A 24,670-nucleotide genomic window follows, 5' to 3' on the forward strand; every position below is an offset into this window, starting at 1 on the left:
TTGTGAAATCATGACCACTTAGAACAGGGGTAACAAATTAAATTTCACCGAGGTCTGAATTGAAAAAAAAAAAAAACTCTCAAGTAAAGGTCTGCAACATACAATATGGGGTTAATTCACCTTTTTAAAACATAAATGACTGTGATTTGTGCTCTTAAATAGCACAATGCATTGCCTCTATTATACACAATGTGCACAAATGACAGTGATGTGTTTCTCCTGTTTGCTCAGTTCAACACACTGAGCCCTGCTTAGTCCAGGTTTAATCCAAGTCTAGTCCTGGTTTATTCCTGATTTAATCCAGTTTCAGACCTGGTTTAGTCCTGGTTTAGTCCAGGTTCAGGTCCGCCGTTTAGTGACCTCTGATTTAGTATCTTCACTTGGGCCTTTTCCGGTAATGCTCAGGATCATCAGAAAATTTAGACTTTATTAGAGTTTGTTTTATATATGTTATGCTTTAGTAATTCAACATTTTGGTATTTTCCTGATGGTTCGTACACAGGTTATGATCATGATTTAGTCCAATTACGGTCTATTTTAGTGCCTTTTTAGACCGTTAAGCCCTGATCTGATCGTCTAGGTCTGGAGGTTGCTTGGAATCATCAGCTATTTCATACTTGGTGTGAAAGAACCACAGTCACAGAACACTGTGTACTAGTTTTGGTGTTTTTTTGTGCCCTTTCTCCATCTTTCAACAAAATATGGGTGACCTAGAAACTTGATTTGTATCTTGTGTTTCAAAACTTGCCTGGACTTGGGTAGTACGTGCAGAGAAACGGATTGAGAAAATGGCATTGTAGCGAGATGAGTGATTGGTGCCTGGATGGGTCACACTAACACTAACCAAAGAAATATGCTCAAAATGTTGTCCTCCAAGTTTGGTCCATCGACACTGCACTCATTTTTAAATTGTCTATGAAGCCCACTGATGAGCAGCAAATTGCACTCATCGATAACATCGCATGGGGGGGGTGGTGTCACCATTGATTCCGCCTGTTTCTCATCCATTTTTTTGCAATAGACAACTCAACGAGGCCACAATTAAAACTATTGACTTTCTTTTGAGAGAAGTGATAGGAACCGTTGCACACTCAGCAGGTGCTTCACTAAAACTCAGATTCTTGTTCATTGAACTGTAGCTTATTCATTGAAGGCGATAGCTGAAGCTCTTAGTATGCATGCCTCAAGTTTAATAAACCCTCCGACCTCTTTTCTGAAGTATGCAACTTTAAAAAGATTTGATTTTACATTCCCTACGTTGAACCCTGTAATGTAATACAACATGACAGGAATAAAAAGTAAAGAGATATGACTGAGTTCAGTAAGATTATTGTATTTTTATTAATTGGTTTATTTGATGGGACAGTGCATGTTAATGAACATACATGGGTCTCATGCATGTAAATAAGCCACAGCCAGCCTTTCCATCCATCGTCCCCCATGCGCCCTCTCAAACACATTCTCATTCATCCTGGCCTAATATACATGTTTTTAGTGGTCAGACATGGGGCAGAACATGCAAACTCCACACCTTCTAGCTGTGAAGCGCGAGTGCTAACCGCTGCGCTACCGTGCCGCCCATTGTACCAGCATTTTTGTTAAAGACTTTTTACTTGTTCATGAGGCTAAAATGCACCAGAGTGCAGGCAATTGCTGAAAACTTATTATAAAATGTAAACATAAACACTGTAAAAGAACATTTAAATAAAACAATATTTTAAAGGGACTATACAGAGTTTAAAAATGTTAAAGCCAAGTATTTCCTCTACATGTTCCAGCCATGTCCTAAGGTGTAGAATGAGCTTAGACCTTTTCACCACAACTGCCTCTAAACTCCTGCACAGTCACTCAAAAAGTTGTTAATTCGGGTCTGAAGTGAGCTTAATATAGAGACTGCAGTTATGCGTAAGACCTGAGGTGGCAGTAGTGAGTATAAAAATGACCAACTTGCATCTAGTCTCTAGCCTCTAAAGTAAAATACGTCAATCTTGGTCTGAGGGCAGCATTTGTATATTAAGACATAACAAGTGCTCAGTTTAAGATAAGGGTTAGGGTTAGGCTCAGCTTGAGGTGATATTACCTGTTTCTTTTTGTTAGCATAATATCTTATCTGAATTTGAACTATGTCGATATGGTCTAATTCCATATCTCATTTAAAAATATATATCTATATATCTTAAATATCGATATATCGCCCAGCCCTATTCTGGACAACAGCTAATTACTACAGTCCAACATGTTCTGTTGATTTATTACGCTCAGACACGCTGCAATAAACTCACAATAATTTTGAAAAGTCATTGCTGAGAAAAGCGAGAGTTAACCACTCTGCCACCGTGGACACTGTTCTCCTTTGTTCAACACAGCTGCACGGGTATGAAAAAGAAATGCGTCCATATACCATAGGGGATGGATTGTTCTGCATGTCTCAACGTGGTATTTTTAGACAGAGGGTCCTGCCTGGTCATCGCATAATCCCTAGAGGCCAGAGTTTCAAAGCGAGGCGTGCTAACTTCCTGTGACAGCCCGGTGACATGGGGAACGGCAACATGCAGCCTGCCACTAATTCATAATCAGCCATCTAATACGGCGTTGCCACAGTGATTTAATTCTCCCATTTGTCACGGCTGTTGTTCGCACCAAAACAAACGTCCCGATAATGATCATTTCCAGGCCCCCCCACCAGACTTTCACAGCTGATCGAACACTCCACAGGCAATTATTCTTGATTTTTTTTTTTTTTTTTTTTTCGTTTACCGTGATGGAGGTTTTTCTTTTTGTCTGTCAATTTTATAGAAGTGTTCTCTCTTCACTGATGAAGTTTCTGCTTAATAAGAGCAAGACGATTTTTTTTGTTTTCTTCTACTTAATACCAGTATTCACGTGTTAAGATGTCTGATCTGCAACAACCACTGTCTAAAGAGAAAGCCAGAATGAGCCACAATCAGAAAAGAGTGTACTTATTATTTTAATATCATTAAAGGAATTACTGTGAGGGGAAAAATGACACGGTAATGATAATATGATGGTGGTATTGCTTTTTAAAAAGAAAATAACGGGGGATCTGGGAGCTACTACTGGGGTTGGGTACCATTTAACAATACCAGGATGGTCACTTTATTTTACACCACCCTTGATACACTGTACTTGGCAAATTTAGTACAATGCAATATGCTTTGTAACAATTAGTAATTAGTTGTACCTATGGGTTAGATACAATGGAATAATATGTATTTGTAGTTTGTAGGTACATAATGTAATAAGACATAATTCTAGCTTCAACCCTAACCTTAAGCCCTGACCCTAAAGTTTTGGTCTAATGTCCTTTACATTAAGTACTTACAAAGTATTAATACAAGTTATACCATTGTGTATCTAACCCATAGGTGCAAGTTATCACACGTTGTTACAGAGCACATTACATTGTACTAAATGTAGTTAGATACAATGTATCAAAGTACTGTAAAATAAAGTGATACCCAATTGGATAATGTGTAATAGTACTCCACAGGTATATAATGTAATAAGACATTAGACCAAAACTCTAACCCTAACTTTAAGTCCTAACCCTAAAGGTCATATGTCTTATTACATCATGTACCTGCGAAGTATTAATACAAATTATTCCATTGTGTATGCACACATAGTTACCAGTTATTACAGATTGTTACAGAGCACATTACATTGTATAAAATTGTGTTAGTACAATGTAACACAATGATACACTGCACCTAACCGAGCTGTGTTAGATGCAATGTATCAAGGTAGTGTAATATAAAGTGTTACCAATAAGGTCATCGAAAGCAGGTACCAACAAAAAAATACAATCCAGGGACAGCATTTTTTGCCCCCCAAATTTCTTTCCCAAATGTTTTCACATTTTTGCAGATTTTTCATTGCTTATATTGTTCCTCTTATCTCCCCATTTGTTCCCCCAATGTCGCTCCCATTTCTCCCTTTTTTTCTGAATTTCTGGCCCATTTTCCCAATTTCTTTGGAGATTGGAGATGAACCCGATATTGTAAAGTTGCATATCTTCCAAACATTATTGTTCTGTTTTTTGATTCTAGAGGACAAATATTTTAGTATGTTGGTATCGGAAAAAAGATAAATAAATGTAACGCCAGCCCTAGCTTCTACCCCATGGGGAGAAATAGAAACACATTTTTCTTCAATCTGTTCCATTTTAGATGCCATATTTACAGCAGCCGCTACTAACACAGAAGCACGTTTGACGGTCAATCAAAGCAATATAAAAAAAAAAAAAACACATACAAACTGCATAACACGGTTGCTCTTTCCCTTTAACTTTCCGCATAATGAAGAGGAGTGGTGGAGGACAGGAGCAGGTGCCTCTGTAGTCAATCTCTACAACTCCTGGCTCCTGACGCAGCAGACAGGCGTTCTCAGGAAAGCCATTTGCCGACTTTTTAAAGTGTATCTGGTGATATCCCCGCAGCCTCACACGCGGTGTCCCTTTGATTTAAAACCACGTCAGGAGAGTTATTTTCTAAAGTGTCAGACGTGCGGCCGAGCGGGAAGCAACGGCAGGTGTGGTTGATGATATGCCAACTGGAAATGGTCTCTTCTTGATTTGAAATATTCGGAGGTGCGCGGAGAGGGAGAGGAAAAAAAAAAAGGGGGTATAGCGTGCGCCGTGCAGTCCCGCGAGGAAACCGCCCCCCTGTAACCCTGCTTTGATAATTGCCATGCAAAAGGTTCCAGAAATGAATTACTGATCAGCCGAGTGTTGCGGAGGAGAGAGCCAACGTGTGTGGGGGGAGACAGGATGAAGGATGAGACCGTGCCACAAACCACCACCAAGAACAAGTGCGCACACCCGAAGCACACACTGAACACACAAGGAAACACACAATATATGGGCCTTTCAAGTGCCCGCGCTCCTGAAGGCATCCATATTGAACAAACCGGTTGCCAGAACCACACTGTTATTGTACCATTCTTCAAACCGCCTATCAGGAGAGAGCAGGGTGCCAAAACATGGAGGATGCGTTTCACAGCGTGTACCTTCACAGTATATTGGTTTAAAGGTGATTGAAAATGTCACGCTCGGAGGCATGCACGTGGAATCATTATCTGTTTTGGGGGGGACTTTTCCTTTTTTTTTTTAGCTAAGCTGTGATTCCTCCAGATTTAAAGCTGCAATGTGTAACTTTTTTATGTGGGAATGAAAGGGTATAATTGTGCGTGTTTGACCTTGTAGTGACCCAGAGGACAGCATGACACCTTTACTTTCCATCACAGTGGTCTCTAGGACGCTCCAGGATGAATTGTTTGAAAGGTTTTCACAGCTGACGGACCCTCTCACCAGAAAACCTACAAAACATTTGATCCTGGAGCGTTGTAGAGACCACAGTGATCCAAAGTAAAGGCAGGCATGCTGACCCCTCATACAGCCACTAGGTCACTACAAGGTCAAATATACTCAAATGTCAACTTTTATTTTCACATAAAAAGTTACATAATGCACCTTTAAAAGCATGGAAGATTTTCTGAAGATATTTCATAAAATCACTTTTGCATACATATAACATGCCAACATATTAGAGTCAAATATTGGTTTCACACATAGCAATTGTATCAGAAAGCACAATGAGCCCTGGACTTAGGTTTGCTTGATCCATTTAGGCCAGGGGTGTGAAACATACGGCCCGCGGGCGTTATCCGGCCCGCGAGATGAAAAGTAAGTCTCTAGCCCATTCCTGTGCAAAGTTATGAATTTTAAAAGAATAACCAGAATGCTCATTCTAGCCACTAGGGGCACTAATTTTTATTTTTATTTTTAAAGGAAAGAGTTCCACACGTGTCCAGTAGAGGGCACTGACATAATAAGAGCTCAAGACATGAACAACACATTATATAGCCACGTGGTAAATGGACAGTCTGCCCCAGGGCGGCTTTGGCTTCAATAACTACATCCGGGTTAGCGGAGATAAATGCTAACGGCACAGCAGCTACGCTAACCCCGGAAGTAGTGACATTCGTAAATATCACTTTTTTAGCAGTAGGAGTCTGAGAAATAAGTAGGTTCAGTAACTCTCCGTAGAGTTTCAGAAATATTGATGGCTGTTTTTAAGATTCTTTTATGTTTTTTTCTCGCATATTTGCCGGTTTGCCAGGACCCGGAAGCGGAAAACTTAACAAACCTAAAGAATGTAATTTAACAAAAATAATGCACGCCATATTATGTTCTGTCCACGTTTGTTAACCGGGATACTGTATATGCAATAAATACGTTTGTGTGCTATTACTTTGGAAAAATAGACAAAATGTGTATAGTATTTAAAGTGATCCTACACCAAAAACATGAGTATACTACTTGTAATACAGTAGTGGAAGAGGAGAAGAGTGACTTCTATATCGATATTTTGCAGTTACTCTTTATGCAAATACTAAGCACACTTCTGAAATGCATGTATTAGGCAGTTGCAAAGGCTGTGAATACCTATGTGGTTTGGTTTTGGCCGCTTGTGGCATCTGCGCGCTGAAGCTGCAGAGACATCTAAAAATACCCCATTGTCCTGGTCCTGGAATCAGCATAAAATTCATCTAGACACACAATAAACACAGCCTACGAGCCACATGAGACAATCAGCAGTATTCCTTCTCCCTCTCTATATTTACACACTCAAACAGTCACACATACATAGGCAAATGAGCTACAGGCCTTTAAGGACCCTGGGTACACCTGGACGCCTGCCAAGCATTAGCACTACCACTAGGCCGCTCCTAAAGTGAATCTCATCTCAGTTTCTCTTAGCCCTGTCTCAGAGGAGAGCTGCTTTTTAATACAGACATCATTACCTATCCTGGTTTTCTCTTGCTCTAAACACACAAGGACGCTGGGGCATTACCAACAAGTATCACACGCACAACTACACAGTACTACAGGACAATAGCAGTCAGAGGTGGGAGATGTAAAGGTATGGTTACATTAGTGTTAACAATACGGTAACTTTTTGAAGGTTTTCTATTGGACATTAAAGTAGCTAGAGTTAGACTAGCTATATTATTTGAATACTTTTATGGGCACTCCGCATGTTTAGCAATCACGTTCTTAAAGCAGTACTAAGTAACTCTTGTCCCTAGAGGCCATAAGCGCAACTGCAGGTGTCGTAGCAAGTTGCGATTTTTCTTACTTATTAACTGTCCGTGAGAGTAAATACTACGCTGACTGAAAAGACAAAGGGACAGAGGGATATTGTACATCCAGTTACACACTGGAAATATTTTTTTCCCCTCAAACTTGGCTGTAAATGCTGTTTAAAGTGCCGCTAGCCTGCCGTTAGCTTTGCCCGTTAGCCTGTTTGCTTCTTCTTCGTGATTCTATTAGTGTGTATTGGGACCTCTGACCCGGTGGCAGTCAAGTTGCAAGTGTGGCTTTCTAGCCAGAGACACCAGGGGGAGATGAAAGACCCTTCAATCATCCCATTAACACTTGTATTACCCCCAGAGGGACTACGAAAGGATTTATTAAGGCAAACAAGTTACTTAGTACTGCTTTAAGGCGATACACTGCAGGTGTTTTTTTTTTTTAATTTATTTTAATTAGAGATATCAATTTGAAACTTAAAATTGTAAAAAATGTATTGCCAAATTTTTGTCATCTTTTGTTTCCATATGAAAATAAAGCCTTTTATGTCTAAAAATACAAGAGATCTGAACAATGGATTGAGCCAGGTTTAAATGTATGGTTCTATTTCGTTGACATATTAGCTGTTATTTTGGATATTTTGTTCTGTTTCCAAATAAGATGTTACAAGCTGTTAAACAATTGAAATTATCTTTATTAGGGATTAGATATTTACAAAAATCCCTTTAAACCCTATTGCACTATGTGGTATGTCCACACTCATATTTGCTGCTACTGCAAATACACTCACGCTGTTGTTCTATGTCAAATTATTGTTGTCTTTATCATAGTTTACATTTAATCTTGTTACACATGTCCTTAAGTCTTCATAGTGTATTATTTATCTACATTTATATGTTTCAGTGTGCATGATGGAATGACATCATCATAACCATGGCAATAAAACCAATTCTGATTCTGAAACAAAACAAATGCATTTTGAGAAATTGGTCCTTGAAATGACCATGTCCCAAATACATCTATGGAGAAACAGTGAATCATTAAACATGTTTTTGTGAAGAATTGTTTTGTTTTTTTTGGTCCCAGGTGGAAAGTTCATATGTAATGAGATCAAATTGGCCCAAAACCTGAACATTGAATTGTTTCGCCTGCCCTGTAGTGTCTCCCCTTAACACATCACTGTTCCTGGATTATTATGAAAGCTGGGTTATTCCGGATTATTCGTGCCTAATTAGATGCTTAAACCTATTAAACCAAATACGCCGCAACTAAGTGGCCACTGTACTGCCCAAGCTGTATCTCGGGCCTTCAATAAGCTGAAGACGAATGGATTAAGAGCTGCTCGAGTAGTTTTATCAACAAATACTTGACTGAGTTATTCTTGAAAAATAAAGGTCAACGACTTCTCCTTCAGTACAAAGTTTGTCAAGTGATCTTTGGTGCACAGACAACGTTATACCTACAGACACACGCGCGAGCGTACTCCGGGCCATCTGGGTTTGTTTACAAAAGTCTGCAGAACTCGAGCGTCTCTCTTTCCAAAATACCACTGGTGTGATATTACCTCCCGTCGAGTGGTAAGCTGTTCCTTTACTAAATCCAACACGAGGAACAAATGTTGGGTGTCCTCGTGTGAGAAGCAGGGACCAGCGCTGACTGCGGGTGCTCCTATGCCGGGCCTGTGCCAAATGAACGCGGGGCGCGGGCCAAGAAACGCTCAAGAGTGTGCACGGACGACTTATAAGTGGATAAAGTGAAGGGCAAATTTGATATCACACACGAGCCGCAGTCTAAAGTGAGAGACAAATGCAAGGTTTGAGCTCGTGGCGAAAGTTTACTTTTTTGAGTGGGTTGATCTGTTGGGTATTAATTTGTAAGAGTGTCGTGTAGAAACTAAGGCAATAGTAATATTGTGTGCAGCTGCCGACTACTAATCATGATGTGAAATCTTAGTACAATGTGTTTTGCTTCATATAAATATATATAGTATAGCACTAAAAGCAACAGCAACACCTCTGGATGTGAAAGGCCTCCTACACACACATGACCGCCCAAGAGTTCACAAATGTTTTTCTTTAGATTTTTATGGATATCAAATGAGAACAATCTATGACTCATGCTCACTAATACATCACCTGCCGAAAGGGCCGATCGCACTGGCCTGGAGACTAGTTGGAGACTCAAGTTCTTATCTGTCATGGAGATGTCTCCGAGAAGTCTCCTGGAGATAAGGCGACTCTCCAGTTCAAGTCTCCATAGTCTCAAGCAGAGGACAACATTATTTGTTGTCTTCAACCTGTGAGACGTTTTGGTGAGGCCCCTGCAATGTCTTTGAGACCTGTTGGATACCAAGGAGATCTCAAACAGACTCCATAACGACTTTTTGAAAGCTCCTTGGTATCCGACAGGTCTTGGAGACATCGCAAAAACCTCACCAAAAGTCTCACAGGTTGAAGACAACAAACAGGGCCAGATCTTGCACCTGGTGGGTGCTTTGCGCCTTAGCCACTTGCGAAAGGGCGTCGCAAGAGAAGGTGTCTGGTCTGATATGAGCACCGCTGACATTAATTTCTTCGTTTACATTGCGCCGCCTTGTGTTTTTCCTTAAAGAGACTAGATGCAAGTTGGTCATTTTATGCTCACTACTGCCACCTGAGGTCTTACGCGTAACTGCAGTCTCTATATTAAGCTTGTTCATGACGGCACTTTGGACCAAAGTAACAGTGCAGTGCAGGATTTTAAAGGCAATTGTGGTGAACAGGTCTGAGCTCATTCTACACATTAGGACATGGCTGGAACATGTAGGGGAGGATAATACTCTTTAACTACTTTTTACGTTTTAACGTTTTTAAACTCTGTATAGTCCCTTTAAGCATTACAGGCTCTCACAGGTCAAGCTAAAAGCTGTATTAACCCAACGTGAGCTAAAAAATGTTTGTGTCTCGAGAGAGAAAGAGTTACAGCCTCCGCTGTGGCGCAAATCGGCCCCTCGCTTGTTCGTAAGCGCGAAACAAAACAAATGCACATGTTCACCCCCCACTCCCCCATAACCACTCTCCCTCCCCCTTCCCGGTCGATCTGGTTGGAGGAAAAAGTGTGTCTCCAACCCCACCTACTTCCCACGTAAAGGCGCAAAGTCTGGTGTGGCAAGATCACAAAGTGCTCTCCTACTAAGCTCGAAATGTTACGCTATACTCTGCATTTTGAGACACAAGATCGGGCCCATAGTGTTCGCAACATCACCACAGCTGCTTGAGACCACGAATACCTCTCGGAGACTTCTCGGAGACTCCGCTGAAATCAAACCTCTCCGTTTTCAATGACACTACCTGGAGACTCGCCTTATTGCCAGGGAACGTATCGGAGACATTTCCATGACTAGCGGGAACTCTAGTCTCCAACTAGTCTCCAGGCAATCAGTCTGACTTGTGGAGAATTTCCTCAAGGGAGTGGGGGTCTGTTGTTGTATTATTTCTTATGACTTAGGGAACAGTGCATTTACATGTATAACCATGTAACCATAACCCAATCTAACGCTATTTTAGCATTGAAACCACCAAAAGAGGTCTGAGAATGCACCTCTGAGAGCTCTGACATTATGTATCTGATGCAGCCTGCCTGCCTTGAAAGGTTAAGGCGCACTTCATACATCTCTAATGGTACCGCCTGTGCTCTTTATCGCAAACCCCAGCCAAGATCTCTGCCTGCGTACACACAGTATGGACTTTCAGCTTCGTATATATATATATATAATTAAAAGATGTTCCTGTTTACTTCATACGTAGATAACTGTCTCTGTGGATGAAGCAGACGGGGAGAGAGAAAGAGTGTCTTGGCTCCTCTCCAGCTCTTCATCTCAATACTAGCATGATCTGACCTTACCAATCCGTTCCATCTGCAGGGGCCAGAAGTGACACTTAGCAGCGCCGCCTTATCGCCCCTTTATTTCGCCCAGCTTCATTAATAATGTCAAGCAGCACCGCGGCACAATACTACACAGACTATTCACTACACAACACCTATCTAATCTTACCCATTTGTATTCCCAGCACTCATATGGTATTTGGCAGCCAGTGGTCTAGACAAGCGGGGGTCTTACACGGCACAATCCCTCAGAAAGAAAAGGGCAATTCGATATGAAATGAGATTTTGTATCGCTCCACTTTTTGTCTGAATCCACGTTGATCAATAAACAGGTACTAACCTAATAGCATTCCAGAGAAGGACATGGGGAGAGCTGATGATAGGATCTGGCCGTTTTGTAAAGGTAGCTTTTTCACTTAAATGGGGGGGTGCATGATCTTCTTCATTGGATTAGGCGAAAGCTGCGCAATTAGCTAATAGTTTAGACTAATAGGATTTGACTGTGGAAACCAGATGCTTTATAGTATGGTGCAGCACCCATAGGTGGCTCCACACAACCTTTGAGTGACTTTATTGTTTGGAAACGTTTAAACCTACACTGGGGATTACATGTTGATAGTGTGTGTGGATCGCTGCAAAATCCTGCTCCGGCTTAGTCATGACTTGGGTTTGTCTTGGCCAGAATTTAGTCAAGTATTTTTTGCTCTGAAGTGGTGATATAACAAAAACACACGGATTACGGGTATTGATCCATTTCAGGATGTAGCACAATCCATAAGGGCCACTTTAAATGGGCTGGATGCAAGTTGGCCATTTTATACTCACTACTGCCATCTCAGGCCATATGTGTAGCTGCACCCTCTATATTAAGCTCGTGCATGACTGCACTTCGGACCCGAAGTGACACCTTTTTGAGTGACAGTGCAGGATTTTAGAGGCAGTTGTGGTGAACAGGTCTGAGCTCATTCTACACATTAGGACATGCTTGGAACATGAAGGGGGAGGAAAATACATAATTTTAACATTTTTAAACTCCCCATAGTCCCTTTAAGACGAGACGCTACAGATTAAGTGTATGCACTGTTTGAAGCATTATTTACTCTAAAGTCTAGAAGTGGTTCTTCCATAGCCCATTCTGACTCTGAAACCGGGCGAGTGACCTGAGTATCTATGCGGCTATTACGTTCACAGTGGTTTGCCATGGCGACCCCCCCCCCCCCCCCCCCCCCCCCGAGGGATGTCAATGAAAACTATGAGCACCAGTACCACCAGTAGGATCATCACCTGCCATTTCCTCCTTTGCCCCCCCCGTCCCACTTATTTAGATGATGCCCCACTTGTTCAATGAAGCTAGATTTACATAGAGAATGAGAAATTATCCAGTGTTTCCAGGTTTTCTGACTCATTAAAGCAATCGCGCCAATATTAAGGCTTTTTTTTATTAATTAAACTGAAACGCATTTGTTGTTTCAAGTAGGCATTAACCCCTTAACCCCCACTCTAAACTGGGTTTACCCAAATCTAAAAGCTTATCATCTGGAGAGGAACAGTGTGATGCCTCATTTGAATGCTAAGACCTACAAAAGTGATAATAACTTTTTTATCATTTATTTTTTGTTGTGTTTCCTCCATGTTCATGTTTAATTTTTGTAATGTTTTGTCACTTTTTGCTCACCATGATTATTCGTCTTTGTTGCGTTTTCATGCTTTTTTTTTTTTACTTTCAGATTTGGGTAAAGCCAGACTGGAGAAAATGTGCTCGGTTAAGAGGTTAAGTTTTAATTAGTGGTGGGAATCGATTACATTTTTTAAATCGAGTTAATTACAGGTCTGTAACTTATTAATCGCAATTAATTTTAATCGAAAAGAGTGTTTGAGGCTAACGCTAGCATTAGCATCGAGGACGTCTCTGTGTTTGTCCAACATGTTTTGCATTGAGGTGGTATTTTAGACTTGAGTAACTTCGTTGGAAGGAGAACTCTTTTTAACACGACCTGCTCACAGCAGTACAGCGTCTATCGTCCCATCAGGATGTTTTTTAAAACGAGTCCCCAACGGGCCGAGTGAAGCGTCTCCGTCCATCGCTGTTGTGGCTGGATGTGCATATGCGGGCGTACCAGAAACACGCAAATAGAAAGGTTCCGACTCGGGAGTTTCCTTCTTGAGGGGGAAATCGAGGGAATTACGATTAATTGCGTTACAAAAATTAACGCATGAAAATATTTTTCATTAATTAATCAAAATTAACACGTTAAAGTCCCACCCCCACTTCTAATATCTCATGTCTGTCGCTCCATGTCCCATCACATGACTTGTCCCACTTCCACTATACTATTTGGGGTGGTCACCCGAACCACCAGGTTGGGAAAACCCTAGATTGTTTTTTTCGGCGTTGGTTTACAGTTGGTAATAAAATCCAAAAGCTAGTCGCATGGGTGAGTGGTCGGGTTGGAAAGTCATTAGTAAAATTGGGTAATTCAGCTGCATGAAAACCCCACCAAGTCCATAAGCAGTATTTGCAGCGACCACAGAGCGATTCATACCGCTGATTGAACTGCATCTCATTACATCCATTTACCTTCCATGGCTTCCCTTTTACGCTTGAGTGGCCCTATTGATTCGTGCCACTGAAGCACCAGGGGACTAGCTCACTGTGAGTCGCTGTCCTTTTCAACACCCCACTGCTGCTTAGCCAGACACAAGCGAGAGGGAAGGTAAAAAAATATATAACAAACCCCCCCCCCCCCCCCCCCCAAAAAAAAAAGACACATTTTCTTGCTTTCCCTTCAACACCTCCGAGGTTGTTCGCTCTACTCTCTCCGGCAGCAGCCCCCATCACAGTCAGGGCCACGCAGGCACAAATTAAGGAAATTAAAAGCCAGCCATCCGCACCAACAACCCAGCATTCCCCGACATCCCGTTCCCATTTGCAAAACTATTCCGAAAAGACGTTGCTAGAGGGGAGGTGCGTGATGATTCAAAATGAGGTTCATAACTCACCGGCTGAGTGCCCCCGGTTGGTGGCATCGTGGTCACTGTCGCCCTGTTCGCTGTCGCCGTGACCGCTGTCTTTGGAGCTGACGATATCCGCCTCTTGGAACGCGGAGCTGGAACGGGGAGGAGAAGAAGAAGAAGCGGCGGACGTTAGCGAGGGGGAATTAAAGGCATTAGGGTGGACTGAGTGATGACTCGAATGAATAAAGTCACGGCAGTGGTCGTGATGGCTCCAAATTGGATGTTCGTAAAAATCGAGTGCTCTAATAGGTGCTGCACTGTTGGTCTTGGGGCAGGAGCCAAATTAGAGATAATGATTTAGTGGCAACTGAGTAATCTGTGCAAGTCATGTTTTACTAAGGGTTATCAGCAGAGGCGGGTAGTACTTAAATCTGCACTATGTAACTTTTTATGCGAAAAAAAAAAAAAAAAATGTAATATTTGTGTGTATTTGGCCTTTTAGTGACTCGGTGGCGTTGTGGGTGCAGCATGGTACATTTGCTTTCCCTCACAGTGGCCTTTATCGCGCTGCAGAATCAATTGTTTGTTGGGTTTCTGGCCCGTTTCTCGTATGAACCCCTAAAAACAATTGATCCTGGAGCGTCATAGAGGTCACTGTGAGGGAAAGGTGCCACGCTGCACCCACAACGCCACCGAGTCATTAAAAGGTCAAATACACACAAATATTACGTTTTTTTTTTTCACCAAAAAAGTTGCATAGTTCTCCTTTAAGTACAAATGCTTGAAGACATTGTACTTCTTAGAGTAGTTTTATCATACAGTACTACTTGAGAGTAAACTATAAGGAAGCGTACTCTTACTTGAGTAAAACATAATTACTTTTTCCACTATGAGTAAACATTCAAGCTGAAATTACTTCATTTTGCTGTTTAAGCTCTTAATTTCCCGCCTTTTCCGAGTGCAAATCTAAAAGGTTACAGCCTATAGGTCACTGTAACGCCTCATTTGAAAGCTAAGACCTACAAAACTTATCGAAATGGATCTTTTTAACTAGCATTGTGGTCACTTTTTTGTCATTTTTTCCCCATTTTGCTCTTTTGTGGCTTTTTTTCGTTACAATTTGTCACATTCTCGTCTCATTTTGACACTTACTTCAAGAAGCTTTTAGATTCCCCCAAAGTCAAACTGGAGAAAATGTGCTTGCTGTATTTTTAAGTCATTTTCTGAGAATTTTCTTTGCAAATATCACGATCCCCACATGATTTTATATACAGTTACTCATAGTACTCAAGTAAAACTTTCTCCGACTACATTTTACTCTTCCTTGAGTAATTATTTTGGCTACTCTACCAGTCATCAGCCATTAGTTAAATACACTTGAGTAACTGATTGGACAATATTGCACATGTGTGAAATCTGCTTTTACATGCAGCAAATGGTCAAATTAAGCCTTTTTACGACACATAACACATACATGTTATTAATGAGGTAATGAGTGGATTTCATAAGTGTTACACCAGATGCCTGCTCTGAATTATTAGCACTTGTGACAGGAGTAATATAAACTATGGCTGTAATATTCAATGACATAAATGGAACTGAAAAGCATCACATGGAGCTGAAATACCTGTTAACACGCCTGGGTCTGTCCACCAAATAGCTCAACTCAGCTCGCTGGTGTTTGGTCTAAAAGAAAAGGCACACATGAGATTGATCAAAATGCAGTACAGATGAGTGAGTGTAATGTGCACTTAATAAACGCGGAGTATATTTATTTATCAGTGGGGGGGGGGTGCACCGGCTCTCTTTGACTGAATGAGCGGCTGAGTGGAGTGGAGAGAGTGGGGTTATAGGGAGAGCCAATGAATGCGTAAATGATTGAGCCTCACAACGCTCAAACTGAACAACCTTTGTCCGTGTGTTGCCATGCCAGCTCGTGTGTGGAATACCTAAAGCGGAGGAAAGGGGCTCGCGACGGAGCTGTGCGCTTTTAAAGCACGCAAAGAATGCAAACTAAGCCAAAATTTCAATACGATGACAAAAAAAAAAGCTTCCCCCGTCTCCTAAAAGATGTGAGTTTAAGCAGCCTTTGGTGTGATACGGTAATGGAAATTTGAAGATGGAGGAGGCAGACGCTGTTTTATTTAGCTTTCATTTTGTAAGATCAGTTTAGCACACAAGTAAAAATGGCCGCACAATACAGGCCAACCTGTCCTTTCGCTATTTACTTTACTAATGTGATGTGATGGTTGACGTAAAACCCCTGTGTAACTTTCAATTAAAACAATGACAGATAGTGCGTTGGCCCCGTATTCAGTGGAGATTTTTCGTTAGAGATGAAGTGTAGCAGGTATCCTAACTTAAATAGATCTGCTCTTATAGAATAAAATAACTACGTTGTCTATGTGAGGGTTCTTACCTCACTGGACAGAATGCTGCCATTAGAGATGATATCTGGCTGCTGGTCACTGTAGCCGGTGACGATGGCCCCGCAGGGGTTAGTGTGGTCTGTGTCGGTGCTGCGGGACGGGCTGCAGGGCTTCAGGAACATCAGGTCGGTCTTGGCTGATTCTGGAGTGAGACACACTTGATAACAGTAGGAGTTCTGGTTCTGATGGTGATGAGAGCCAAATCCCCCTCCCACTCCGCCCACGCCCGACTCCTCCACGGGCACCTGTCCCACGGGCCCCACCCCAGTCGTCACGTTGGTGCTTTGGACTAACATAATGTCCGACTTACTGAGCTTCTTCTGCTTGCGTCCTCGAGCCTGTCTGCTACAGCACCCGCCACAGCACAGGCAGCATTCCCCAACCAGGAGGCACGTGGACAGGCTCAGCTTTTTGTCCTTCTGGCAGCGAACAGCGAGCACAATCATTGCCAGGAGAAAGATAAATGACACAGAGCCCAGGGCAATAATGAGGATGAGAGTCAAGTCCAGGGAAGTGTCTTTAGCCTTGGAGGTGGAGGTGCGGTCTCCGCTGCGGCCCTCCACCACACTGTCCACCAGGATCACGCTGACACTCGCGGAGGAGGACAGGGGCGGCTGTCCGTGGTCTCTCACCTCTATGAGCAGATCATAGAAGCCTTGAGGGTCCCGTTTGGGGGATATTCTTCGCGCTGTCCTCAGCTCACCTGTCCTCCAGTCCATGCGGAACATCCCCATTTCATTCCCGCGCAGGATACTATAGGACAGGCGCGCGTTCTCTCCATCATCCGCGTCCATAGCCACGATGCGCGTCACAAGGTAACCAGGCTCAGCGGAGCGCGGCAGGTGCTCCTTGGCCGTGCCATTTTTCCCTATGGGCGCAATAACGGTGGGGGCGTTGTCATTTTGGTCCACTATGATCACATTGACAGTGGCGTTAGAGAAGAGCTCGGCTGCACCAGAATCTTTCGCCTGAACCATGAAACTAAACTCTTTGAGCTGCTCGTAGTCAAAGGAGCGCAGCGCGTAAAGGTACCCTGTCTCTTTGTTTATGGATACATAGGTTTCCACAGACATCCCCTGGATGTCACAGTCCAATATGGAGTAGGTAATGAGCGCGTTCTGGCCGATGTCCGGGTCCAGCGCGCTCACACCCTGAATGAAAGCCCCGGGCACATTGTTCTCTGTCACATAAACGTCATATACCGCCTGCTTAAAGCGCGGCGCGTTGTCATTCTCATCAGATACGTGCACTTTAATGGACTTGCTGGTGGCGAGAGAGGGCTGCCCCTTGTCTTTGGCAACTACTGTTATTGTGTATGAGTCTGTGCTCTCTCTGTCCAGCGGGCCGTCAGTGACTATGGTATAGTAATTCTTAAAAGAGGATTTCAGTTTGAAAGGGACATCTCCGAGGATCTCACAGCTCATCTGGCCGTTCTCACCAGAATCCCTGTCGGAGACGCTGAACAGAGCGATAACTGTCCCCGGCGCGTCCTGCTCACTCACTGACTCAGTCACCGTACTGAAGCCAATCTCTGGCGTGTTGTCGTTCACATCCACGAGTTTGACAAGGACTTTGCAGTGCGCGGGGACTGCATTGGCTCCTAGGTCTTTAGCTTGGACATAAATCTGGTGCGTGTTGCTCTCTTCATAGTCCACTTCACCACCTACTTCTATTCTGCCAGTTCTGTCATCTATGTTGAACAAGTCCTTTATTCGTGGAGTGTTGTGGCTGCTGAAAGAATAGACCACTTCTCCGTTTTGTCCCTCATCCACATCGGTGGCGTTTAGTTGGATCACTAAAGTGCCCACGGGAGAGTTTTCCCGCAGGTTTACGGTGTACACGGACTGGTCAAACGTGGGCGCGTTGTCGTTTGAGTCCAAGACTTTGACTACAAGGAGAGCGGTGCCTGTTCTCTGCGGGACGCCTCCATCCACAGCTGTGAGCACGTAGCGGTGCACAGCCTGCTGCTCTCTGTCCAGCGGCTTCTCCAAAACGAGTTCTGCGAACTTGTTTCCATCGCTCTGCGTCTGCACGTCCAGATAAAAGTAGTTATTGTTGGTTATGGCATAAGTGCTGAGCGCGTTTGTGCCCACGTCCGGGTCGAACGCGTTCTCAATCGGGAAGCGCGCCCCCGGGATGGCGCTCTCCGTTATCTCCACTGAAATGTCCGTCTCTGGAAAGCTGGGTGGATTGTCATTGATATCCATCACTTCTATTTCAATGCGGAAAAGCTCCAATGGATTCTCTAAAAATACCTCCAGGTGCAATAGGCACGGGACAGTCTGCTTGCAGATCTCTTCGCGGTCTATTTTTTCCTTTACAACGAGTGCGCCGTTCTCCAAGTTTACCTCCAGATAAGGGGTCCGTGAACTCGCCACAGTTTGGAAACGGCGAGCCGAAAGTTTAGTAATGTCCAGTCCCAAATCCTCCGCAATATTTCCAACCACGGAGCCAGTCTCCTGCTCCTCAGGCACGGAGTAGTGCAGCTGAGACGCGGCTCCATTGATGATGGAGAGCAGCAACATTAAGCACAGCATCTCCCTCTTTCGAAGTGCACTTCAAAATGAAACAAAAGGAGGAAAAGTTAATTCCAGTTTTTACAGCAAAGCGGCATTTCTCATGTCCCCTGTCCGCGGGAAGAAAACCTGTTCAACAGCAGGAAAAAATCCCCTCCTCTGCTGCGCGTCAGTAAAACATTGTGTCGTGTCACTCGTGAGACTCAAAGCCATTTGATCCGGGAGTCTCTGTGTTAATCAATTCTGCAGAGTTTTGGGCGTCAGGGAGGACATCGCAACAGTGGAGCCTCCTATGATCTCCTCTTTTAATGAACGGGCTTCATCTAAAGTCACACAAAAAAAAAAAAACAACGAGGAAGAAATCCCATACGAGTAAAAAAAAAACAAAAAAAAGATCCGAAAACTTTCTTTTACGCTGGGCAGAAAACGAAACAACTTGTGGAGGGAAGGAAAAAAATGCGACTTTCGCGTCTGTGTGTGTGGACCAGTCTGTGTGAGAGACTGGGATCACAAGCACAGAGCTGGTGGATGCGCGCGGTTCGGCTTCTGTACGGCGAGTGAGAGCGGCGGGGTTTGGTTTTGCGCACAGCTCCTTTCTCCACCAACCAATGGGAGGCTCAAACGGCGGGTGTGATGGCACCTGATTGGGGCTCCGCGACGCCAGCCAGCGCTCACATCGGACGGGACTAAACAAAACCGGTTAAGCGCGAGCGGCTCCGTCTCTCTCCTGTCTCTCTCTCCTCCCGGCCGAACACGAGCTGTTATGAGGAATTAAATGGTTTACGCATTTAGTGAATAAATAAAAAAAACAAAACAAAAAAGTGGAATATTCGTTCCACTGGCCAGGCGCGACGTTAAAAGTGGTTACAAAAATCCATACTGGTGTCATATTGCAAACTCTTTCATTTGAGGATACACAGTGTTATGCTAATTTACAAAATGAAACGCTTTGGTTCAGGGCGAATCTCTCTCCTGAGTTATACAGGCCTTCTAGAAACCGCTGCAAATCCCACCACATCAGGACCACACCAAAAACGCAACATCAGTGCAACAGATATATCTTTGAAGCCACATCTGAAGCCCCACGTTCATTAGCGCGCGTGGTAAGTAATAGTGTTGTCAATATAGCTATTAGATTGCACATGAGTTGCTTTTTATCCAGAGCGATGAAGCGTCATGGCTTTGGTCCTATACATCCTCCTAATAGACCGGAGCCTATTAGTTCACCCTATCTCCAACTGTCTTATCATTAACCCCCTCGCATGTGTTGGCCCCGGCTGCTCATGGCTTGCATCATGCTCAAATCTAATTCATAACTACGTTTAATTAAATATGCAAATGGGGCCAAAACTTGCGGAATGAGACGCGCGTTGCAGGGGCCCGGCTATACTCCCAGTCAGTGTTTCGGATGACGACAAAAACGCGAAAACTGGAGTAATTGAGTGTAATTAGCGTAGGTCTAATTTGGAGACGATTTGGAGAAGTGTCGGGCCCTAATGCGAGGCGACGTCCCCATTGTGGCACGGATTCAACAACGAGTTACAGGCGAATCCTCCATCTAACCATAAAAGTCAGGAGAAACAAAGAGCAGACGTTAGATGAATTTGGAAGCCATATCTGAGTCGTGGCCGTGTGACTGACTCGAGCTGACAGAAGAGTGGGATCTCAGGGAAGAGGCGAGAGAGAGAGAGAGAGAGAGAGGGAGGGAGAGAGGGAGGGAGAGAGGGCGCGCGCATGGCACCGGGAGATGCGCGTACACGTCGGCGGCTGCTCTGATCCTCCCTCTCTCTCTCTCTCTCTCACACACAGCCGTGGCGTGTGTTACGGAGACCAACGTCGCCCCCTCGCGTCTGCCCCTTTCCTTCCTTTTGAAATGCATCCACGTGGGCAGTGAGAAACCCGGGCGACTCGTCTCCGCAACAAAATGACGTCGACAAGGATTAAGATCGTGCGGTTTGGGATAGAGAGTGGTAATTTTGTGTTGTTTTGCTCAGAGCTTGATAAGTGAGGCAGCCCCTTAGAATGTGACTCAGGCCCAGTATTTCTGTCAACAAGGCGACGATAGGAGTTCTCTAGAATTTAACCTCTTAACCCCCACCTTAATTAATTTTATGTTGATGTCCAGAGGAGAAGGAGCGACAAAACAGAGGTTAGGTAACTTTGTGTGAACGAGCAAGAAAAATAGTGCTCAAGACAGAGCGAAATAGTGCTCAAGACAGAGCGAGTCAAAACAACACTTAAAAATAGTGCTCAAGACAGAGTGAAATAGTGCACAAGACAGAGAAAGTCAAAACAAGACGTAAAAATAGTGCTCAAGACAGAGCGAGTCCAAACAAGACTTAAAAATAGTACTCAAGACAGAGCGAGTCAAAACAAGACTTAGAAATCCAGTCACAAATCCTCCGCAATATTTCCAACCACGGAGCCAGTCTCCTGCTCCTCAGGGGGGTCAAAACAAGACTTAGAAATAGTGCTCAACACAGAGTGAAATAGTGCTCAAGACAGAGCGAGCACAAACAAGACTTAAAAATAGTGCTCAAGACAGAGCGAGTCAAAACAAGACTTAAAAATAGTGCTCAAGACAGAGCGGATCTAAACAAGACTTAAAAATAGTGTTCAAGACAGAGCGAGTCAAAACAAGACTTAAAAATAGTGCTCAAGACAGAGCGAAATAGTGCTCAAGACAGAGAAAGTCAAAACAAGACTTAAAAATAGTGCTCAAGACAGAGCGAGTCAAAACAAGACTTAAAAATAGTGCTCAAGACAGAGCGAGTCAAAACAAGACTTAAAAGTAGTGCTCAAGACAGAGCGGATCTAAACAAGACTTAAAAATAGTGCTCAAGACAGAGCGAGTCAAAACAAGACTTAAAAATAGTGCTCAAGACAGAGCGAAATAGTGCTCAAGACAGAGAAAGTCAAAACAAGACTTAAAAATAGTGCTCAAGACAGAGCGAGTCAAAACAAGACTTAAAAATAGTGCTCAAGACAGAGCGAGTCCAAACAAGACTTAAAAATAGTGCTCAAGACAGAGCGAGTCAAAACAAGACTTAAAAATAGTGCTCAAGACAGAGCGAGTCAAAACAAGACTTAAAAATAGTGCTCAAGACAGAGCGAATCTAAACAAGACTTAAAAATGCATATAACTGAAAGTATTTTATCTACACTCTTGCCTCTTACTGTAATTGATTAATTCTATGTTGATGTTTTTATTGATTGTATTTGTTTTCTTATATTTATGCAACTGTGAAGCACTTTGAATTGCCTTGTGTATGAATTGTGCTCTACAAATAAACGTGCCTTGCCTTGCCTTAACCCAGAGCCTTGACTGTTTAGTTTATAGTCGATTGTGTAACACCCCATATAAAAGCTAAGACCAGCAGAATCAGAACAGTTTTTTTTATTGCCTTTGGTGGGAACAGGTTCACAACAGGCCATGTGTCCATTCTGGAAGAGACACAGAAAGGCCACTGGCTCGAAGGGCCACCAGTCCCGCCTCAACCGAGCTTTACCCAAATCTAAAAGCTATAAAGAAAAGCATCAAAATAGCCAGAAAAAAAGAGGATGAAAACATGAGGAAAAACACGGACAAAAAAAACATGACAAAAAAATGATAGAAAAAATAATTTAAAAATATGACAAAAATGTGGCGACATGACGAAAAGTTTCCACCACTTTTGTAGGTCTTAGCTTTCAAATGAGGCGTTACATTGTTGCTCTCCAGTCGAAAAGCTTTTAGATTTGGGTAAAGCGAAGTATTAAAACAACATTAATCTAAAAGGAATTCCGTGGAGTATGGTGTGCCACAAGGTTCAATTTTGGGACCATTATTATTTATTACTTATAATAATGATTTTGCTTCTGTTTCTACGACCACCTTTCCCGTTCTTTTTGCTGATGATACCAGTCAAAAAAATTATAATAATAAAAGCCGAACTGGGGAAAATGCACTCGTTAATGTTAAGGCGGGTGGTAAGAGGTTAAAATATGCTAATTTGGGCCAGGCTGGTCAGAGTCCAGGGCTGTTTTTCAGCCCCGGTTCACAAAGTAGGATTTTTTCTCGGTACAATCGTACAACGTATATCATATGACACAGAATATAGATAAAAATAAGCTATACAACTTTAAAACTATAAGGCTACAATGACATGCATTAGAATATTAAAATAAATAATAACAAATATGAAGAATTTGACATAGAAAAACAGCGGGATTGTGTTTGCGGATGTGCAGGTGCATAAAGTGATGAAGCGATAAAGCGATGAAGTGATAGTAGCGGATTTAAGTGTGGACACACCTCTCATAGTGCAACAGAGCAGATTACATCCATGAGTCTGTTGCTAAGATATTGGGTCTTGTTTTTGTTCATGAGTCTGTTGGCGGAGGGGAGAAAACTGTTCAGGTGGCAGGATCTATGGGTCTGAATGGACTGTAGCCTCCTGCCTGAGGGGAGAGGGGTGAATAGTCCGTGCCCAGGGTGAGAAGGGTCAGCTGTGATCCGACCCACACGCCTCCGGGTCCTGGAGGTGAACAGGTCTTGGAGAGATGGGAGCTCACAGCCAATCACCTTCTCAGCAGCAGCACAATGCGCTGCAGTCGGTGCTTGTCCCGGTCTGTAGGGCCGGGGAACCACACGGTGATGGAGGAGGTGAGGGTGGACTCGATGATGGCCGTGTAGAACTTCACCAGCATCTTGGTCGGTAAGTTTTCTCAGCTGCCGCAGGAAGAACATCCTCTGCTGGGCCTTCTTGATGAGGGAGATGATGGTTGGCTCCCATTTGAGGTCCTGGGTGATGGTGGTGCCCAGGAAATGTAAGGAGTCCACTATGGAGATGGGGGTGGGAGAGTCTGTCTGAGAGAGGGTGGGCGCGGGGAGACGGTGGGGCTGTGTCTTTCCTGAAGTCCACGATCATCTCCACTGTCTTCCGGGCGTTGAGCTCCAGGTTGTTGTGGCTGCACCAGGACGCCAGCTGGTCCACCTCTCTCCTGTAAGCTCTTTCCTCGTTTTTGTTGTCATGTTCTTGTCACATTTGTGTGGCTTCATCACAGTTACATTACACTATAAATGAAATGCGGCCAAAACTCAAACAAGTTTTGTTGGTCTTAGCTTTTAAATGAGGCATTACACTGGCCTATAGGCTGTAATCTCCAGTCAAGAAGCTTATAGATTAGGGTAAAATGCACTCAGTTAAAGTTTAGTTAAAACTACAGATGATCTGATGTCCAGGTCTCACAAGAAAACATATGAACAGTAGGTTTATAACATTGATAAGCTGCCTTCCTGTTGCAGATGTGGTCTACTCAGCTGTAAGGTGCACGTTGGCTTTGAGGTCAGTTCAAATGATCTTCACTAAATCTCTTGCCTTGGTCATCATGAAGTAGTCGGATTTTGACAGCATTGAATATGCGAATGATCTTTCTTTGTAAAAGCTATGTACGAATAGCAAGGTCCGAATTGATCAAAGAATTACTAAGACCTAAAAAGTAAATTTGCCTCGTTTAAAGGAACAGGCCACCGTTTTTCCATACTGAGATATGTTCTTACCTGAGATTAGACGAGTTGATGTGTACCTGTCTGGTCTTGGTGCGTGCACTCAGTCACACACAAAGACCAAAGATGTTGTTAGCATTTGGCCCCTCTCCCAGCATATTCCTATAGCTCCAAACGGGATGAGGTTAGAAGCGACCACCTCTCTTCCACAGGCAACCACAAAGGCCAGACAGGTACGTATCAACTCGTCTAAGCTCAGGTAAGAACATATCTCAGCATGGAAAAACGGTGTCTGTTCCTTTAA

The 24,670-nt window shown here is 43.3% G+C and overlaps 1 protein-coding gene and 1 long non-coding RNA gene across 7 annotated transcripts in view; both read right to left on the bottom strand.

Moving 5' to 3' along the window:
• The window catches only part of LOC306960774 (protocadherin-10-like), a 44,822-nt gene extending 25,402 nt beyond the window's left edge, over positions 1–19,420 (bottom strand). For 4 of the 5 annotated variants that reach the window (XM_079553307.1, XM_079553306.1, XM_079553304.1 and 1 more), the window contains exons 1-3: positions 16,353–19,420; positions 15,561–15,619; positions 13,979–14,085 (exon numbers count right to left, since the gene is read on the bottom strand). In XM_079553307.1, the coding sequence (XP_079409433.1) occupies positions 13,979–14,085; positions 15,561–15,619; positions 16,353–18,899 (2,713 nt within the window). In that variant the 5' untranslated portion in view covers positions 18,900–19,420. The remainder of the gene's footprint in view (positions 1–13,978; positions 14,086–15,560; positions 15,620–16,352) is intronic. The other variant, XM_079553305.1, reaches the window with a different exon arrangement.
• The window catches only part of LOC306960926, a 1,017,426-nt gene that overhangs the window by 904,798 nt on the left and 87,958 nt on the right, over positions 1–24,670 (bottom strand). The window lies entirely within an intron of this gene.

Source organism: Gobius niger (assembly GCF_951799975.1).
Source record: "Gobius niger genome assembly, chromosome: 3".
Lineage (NCBI taxonomy): Eukaryota > Metazoa > Chordata > Actinopteri > Gobiiformes > Gobiidae > Gobius > Gobius niger.